The 5,771-nt window shown below is 48.6% G+C and overlaps 1 protein-coding gene across 2 annotated transcripts; it reads left to right on the top strand.

Moving 5' to 3' along the window:
• The first annotated feature begins 417 nt into the window (after positions 1 to 417).
• On the top strand, positions 418 to 4,751 carry lig4 (ligase IV, DNA, ATP-dependent). 2 transcript variants are annotated; one of them, XM_031852099.1, is made up of 3 exons: positions 418 to 508; positions 1,270 to 3,340; positions 3,430 to 4,751. In XM_031852099.1, exons 2-3 carry the CDS (start codon positions 1,278 to 1,280, stop codon positions 4,091 to 4,093), a joined length of 2,727 nt encoding a protein of 908 aa, XP_031707959.1. In that variant the 5' UTR covers positions 418 to 508; positions 1,270 to 1,277; the 3' UTR covers positions 4,094 to 4,751. The 2 variants fall into 2 exon arrangements, with proteins under 2 accessions (XP_031707959.1, XP_031707960.1); XM_031852100.1 differs by lacking the exon at positions 418 to 508 and adding an exon at positions 867 to 950.
• Positions 4,752 to 5,771: the final 1,020 nt, after the last annotated feature.

The raw sequence follows: 5,771 nt of genomic DNA, 5'->3' as shown, positions 1-5,771 counted from the left end.
ATCATACAGTATTTGTTTTGTACAAAATGATCCCAGGCCCATCTGGCATTATCACAATCTTCACTGAAGGTAAGGCTGCTGCATTAATGACCAACCAGGGAGGTCTTAAGTGTTAATAGTGCCACCTGCAACCAGAGGACTCTGATCCAAATACGTCCACATAATCATTGTAGCGACAGGGAAACACCTTCTTGCGCTCAACAAGTGCGCATTCCTGTATTTTACTACCAGTTTACTACTGGTTTACAGGCTCAAGACCAGATCCATTATGGTAAACAACCCTCCCTCACTGCAGCATCTCGGTGTCGCCCTCTGCTGGCGAAAGGGAGGAGCAACAATGTTGCGCTCTGCAGGGCATTCACACGATAAAGGTTCCGCTTTTGTTTCCGGGGGAAGGTATTCCTGGCTGGTCCCTGCTCTGAGTACGAGGAAGTAGTCCAACATGTAGCTCGCGGGGAGAAGCCTGCCATTCGCTACCTCTTCTTTGGAGGATAGAAAAGCAAGAAAGGTAACATTAAAATAAACATGTCTTTATTTAGTCAGCTCGTATCGTTACTGTTTCTAAATGAAGCTGGAGAACAACAGCTTCAACGGTCTGTTTTCAAAATTAGAGCGCGACGAACATCCTTCCTGTTTTGATGTGTGTGTGTGTGTGAACGGAATTCCACATTTAGCTGCCATTAAAACACTAAATTACTCTGAAATATTGACTAAGTAAATACCCGTAACTTCTCTGGACAGACACGGCGGTACAACACAGACGTCATATGACAACAGATGCTTTTATTTTGAAAATAATCAAACCGGAGTTGACAGTAGCTTTGCGCTTGACATATGAATGTACATATAAACGTTTATTTGGAGCTAATAACCAGTACGAGATGCTACACTTCACATGAAATTGAACGTGAAAACGTAGTATTGGATTTAATACGTTCCACCATCTTTAGGTAAACTTCTGTGTTTTAGTTTTGTTCCGTTTCCTGCTTGTTTAAAGAGCTCTTGTTTGGAGACATGTCCGAACCTGTTGAAGTTCGATCTCTGTGGACCAATAATCTGCCTGTATTCATAATCATAAGGATGTTTTATTGTTGATATTAAATCAAGCCTGATTGTGAGGGCAAATATCACAAAAATAATGATATCCTCACATTAAAGAGGCTGATATTCAAATCTTTCCATTTGAATTTGTTCAAAATAGATGCTGATTATTTTTCATTTATGATGCATTTATTGGATTTTTCATTTGGCTGATTTTATTTATTTCAGATTTCACCATGGCGGGAACTTCCAGCAGCGATGCTGCAGGTCAGCCCTTTGTTGCTGCTCAGGTCCCTTTCCTTCACCTTTGTAACACTTTAGAGAAAATCCAGAAGACTAAACTCCGCCCAAAGAAATCCAAGGTCCTTGGGGATTTCATTGAGTCATGGAGGAAGTTTCACTCTGCCCTCCACAAAGACAACCCAGATACAACCGACTCTTTCTACTCGGCCATGCGCCTCATAGTCCCCTCCTTCGAACGAGAGCGAATGGCGTACGGCATAAAAGAGAACATGTTAGCTAAACTCTACATCGACGTGCTGGGCCTCCCAAAGAATGGCCCAGAAGCCAATAAACTGTTGAACTACCGCGCTCCGACTACATCCCAAACAGAGGCCGGAGACTTTGCCGGCATGGCGTACTTTGTGCTGAAGAAACGGTGTGCCAGCCAAGGAACCCTCAGCATCAAAGAAGTCAATGACTTTCTGGACTCGGTGGCCCTCAACAACGCGGACAAGCAGAAAGATCTCGTGAAAAAGAGCCTGCTGCACCTCATCACCCGGAGCTCGGCCCTCGAGCAAAAGTGGCTCATCAGGATGATCCTGAAGGACATGAAGCTCGGGATCAGCAAAGAAACCGTCCTCGGGGTCTTGCACCCGGATGCGGCCGAGCTCTACAACGTCAACACGGACTTGAACAAGGTGTGCCGGCAGCTCCACAGCCCCTCCGTGTCCTTAAGCGAAGTCTCCATCGGGCTCTTCTCCGCTTTCAAGCCGATGCTGGCGGGTGTGGCGAACATCCGCAACGTGGAGAAACAGATGGGAAATGCCCCTTTTTACATTCAGACCAAGCTGGATGGGGAGCGCATACAACTGCACAAAGACGGCGACGTGTACAAGTACTTCAGCAGAAATGCTTTTGAGTACACCCAGCAGTTCGGAGGGTCCCCGCTGCAGGGCTCCCTGACGCCTTACATCCACAACGTTTTTAAAGGCCACGTCGTGAACTGCATCCTCGACGGCGAGATGATGGCGTACAACCAGACCACTGAGACCTTCATGCAGAAAGGGAGCAAGTTCGACATCAAGAAGCTCATGGACGACTCCGAGCTGCAGACGTGCTTCTGCGTGTTTGACGTGTTGCTGGTCAATGACCAGAAGCTCGGCAGGGAACCCCTGAAGAAGCGCTACGAGACCCTTCAGACGGTTTTCACGCCAGTCAAGGGACGGCTGCACCTGGTGCCAAAGGCCGACGCCAGGACCATGCAGGAGGTGGTGAACGCCCTGAATGACGCCATTGACGACAGAGAGGAGGGGATCATGGTGAAGGATCCCATGTCCATCTACAAACCTGACAAGCGGGGGGAGGGATGGCTGAAAATAAAGCCAGAGTATGTGGACGGCTTGATGGATGAGCTTGACCTGCTGATTGTCGGTGGCTACTGGGGGAAAGGGAGACGGGGCGGTATGATGTCCCATTTCTTATGCGCCGTAGCCGAGGCGCCAAAGCCCGGCGAGAAACCCTCAGTTTTCCACACTCTCTGCCGCATCGGCTCCGGCTACACCATGAAGGAGTTGTACGACCTTGGTCTAAAGCTGGCCAAGCACTGGAACGTCTATCGGAAGAATGACCCGCCAGCATCCATCCTGTGTGGAACGGAGAAACCAGAGGTCTACATCGAGCCTTGCAACTCAGTCATCCTCCAGGTCCGGGCGGCCGAAATAGTCGGCAGCGACATGTATAAAACCAACTGCACCCTGCGCTTCCCAAGGATCGAGAAGATCCGCGACGACAAGGAGTGGCACCAGTGCATGACCCTGGCAGAGCTGGATCAGTTCCGCAGCAAGGCGTCCGGGAAGCTCGCCTCGCGGCACCTCCATATCGACGGCGACGAACCGCAAAAGAAGAAGCGCAAGCCGCCGGCCAAACCCAAGAAGGTGGTCGGGATCATCGACCACTTCAAGCCCCAGGACCTCTCCGGGGTCACCAAGGAGACTGATATGTTCGAGGATGTGGAGTTCTGTATCCTGAATGGCACAGAGGATTGCCCCAAGGCTGAGCTGGAGAAGGACGTGGCCAGGTAAAGTGAAAAAAGCCTTTTGTGTCAAAATCAAACAATAGTGTGAATCCTAAATAATGAAATGATTACTGGTGTCTTTGTCTCATTAGGTGTGGAGGGATCGTGGTTCAAAACCCGGGACGGGACACCTACTGCGTGATTGCCGGCGCGGAGAACGTGCGCGTGAAGAACCTGGTCTCGTCCGACCAGCACGACGTGGTGTGGGCCTTCTGGCTGCTGGACTGCCTGGCCCGGAAGGAAGTGGTCCCGTGGCAGCCACGCCACATGATCCACATGTCGCCCTCCACCCGGGAGCACTTCGCCAAGGAGTACGACGGCTACGGCGACAGCTACTTTGCGGACACGGACGAGCAGCAGCTGAGGGAGGTGTTCGGGCGGATGAGGGGCGCGGACGCGGTGGTGAACGCCGGCCAGGTGGAGCAGCGGTACGGATGGGAGGACCTTCCCACCAGCATGTTCAGACCCTTCCAGGTTTACATGGACAGCTGCGCCGACATAGGAGACCCTGAAACCGCCATAGCTGCCACCTGTTTGGACATCAGGGCTCTGGAGTTTCGCTACCATGGAGGTACGGTGATGCAGAGGTTAGAGGAAGGAGTCTCTCATGTCATCATCTCAGAGGAGACCAGACTTCTGGGTTTAAGGACTCTGAGACGCCGCTTTAGGGAGAAATTTAAGATTGTAAGGGACTCATGGGTGACGGATTCAATCAAAGCAGGGCACCTGATGAATGACACGGACTACTTGCTTTGAAGAGTCTTCTGGTGACACACAGAGGATTTAAGGAAAGAAGTCCTTGTATAGCTAGCGTTTTAATTAATTTACTTTAAACGGGTCGAAAAATAAATAATCACTGTTTTAAAACGACACTGTACCGTACAGGGATGCTACTTCTCAGGGGGTTCATGCAAACTTTATGAGTTTTAATTTTAGTCTTCTTCATGAGTGATTAAGGCGGCTTGTTTTTAGTTTTAAATGAATACGCCACTGTAAAAGTCAGAAGACAATGATTGGTTTTTCAAATTTTTAAAGTTGGAATTAAATTGTGAATTTTATAAATACGGAAGCTGATTAATCTTTTTTCAAATAAACTTTTAGCCGAGCAGTTATTAACACATTTTATGGAACGAGGTTTTCCACAATCGAGGTTTGGGTTTGATTTACTGTTTAAAAATATGAAGCTGCTTTCATCCTAACTGTTCTGCCTTTAGATATGAAATCATGAAACAAAATAATCCACAATGGACTGATATAAATTCACAGATAGTCTATAATAATGTTATCTTTCTATGAGGCAACGGAATTGTTGGGGGGGATTATTGTGGCGAGCCTTGAACATGTCGCTGTCTTTTTGATTTTATTTTTTCACATGTGAAGCACAACTCTAATAAATACCTTTTACTCTTTAAAACACGACTTCTGTGTAAAGCGATGGCCTTTGCCTCGGCTCGTCGGCGCTCACTCAGCCGGCCGAGAGAGAGAGAGAGAAACACGGTTCCGCTCAAGGCCCTCCAACGAAGACGTGGCCGTGTTTTTCGCCGTCTTCCAAAATGTCACCGATACGCCTTGGGACTCATTGATATGTTATAACCTTCATTACCACGGCCTCTAGGGTGCAAGGTAGCTGCCTGTGGTGTCGTGGGCATTGTTGTGCTTAAATGCCGCATGAATACATTTTCAAAGGCAAAGCGATGAGGTACCTGTTCTCAATCACCTACACCGGAGAACGTCTCTTATTGGCACGTCGCGGCGCTCCCTGCAGGGCTCGTTATTCTGTCCAACAAATTAATTAGAAGTCTACCTCTGAGACAGTCTTGGCTTCAGCAACACAAAAAGCATAAAACAGTTGAGAGCATACGATTCAAGATGAAGACATTGTGCCTCGGTAGGCCCTCTTGTAACCCGTCGCCCACTCTGGACTATTTCCAGGTGCTGCGGCGTGAGCGTTGGACTGACAGGCCTCAATTAGAGGAACTCAACCAGCGCTCGTTCCAGCGTGGCCTCGTGTGCACGCGTTGCTTGCAGCACAACCGTTGGTCTTGAAAAGTCTCGACTTGCTTGGTCCTCGTCAGGAGCAGATTGGCAGCCAGCTGAAAGCTAGCGTGGCAGAAACACCGTGCCCTAATGGGATAAATGCCCTAATTGGGATGCTTTTTTGGAGAGATGGTTTCCGGCGAGCACGCTCGGACACGATGGGGAGCAAATGGTTTTGTAAGCGGCACCCCAATTCGTTTTCCACAGATCAATGCACTGATCACTGATCTCTAAAACACAAAGGCAGCCTGTACTTTTGTATGAATTATAAAGTACACTTGAATTTTAAGTGAGATAAAACAAGCTAAATGCATCGGTGTTGTCCTTTAAGGAGAAAACAGGCTCCTTTCTTTTGATGGGAGCATCTTGCCTGTAGCTGAAACCAGGTGAGTACCAA

This window comes from Anarrhichthys ocellatus, unplaced genomic scaffold, assembly GCF_004355925.1.
Source record: "Anarrhichthys ocellatus isolate YVR2014 unplaced genomic scaffold, GSC_Weel_1.0 scaffold12, whole genome shotgun sequence".
NCBI classification, from domain to species: Eukaryota; Metazoa; Chordata; class Actinopteri; order Perciformes; family Anarhichadidae; genus Anarrhichthys; species Anarrhichthys ocellatus.
This window is presented reverse-complemented; position numbering and strand designations above follow the sequence as displayed.

Excerpts from the sequence above, each read along its gene's own strand:
- lig4 (XM_031852099.1), top strand. The coding sequence starts at position 1,278 with ATGGCGGGAACTTCCAGCAGCGATGCTGCAGGTCAGCCCTTTGTTGCT. Across the intron at positions 3,341-3,429 it reads CTGGAGAAGGACGTGGCCAG|GTGTGGAGGGATCGTGGTTC; the intron begins GTAAAGTGAAAA and ends TTGTCTCATTAG.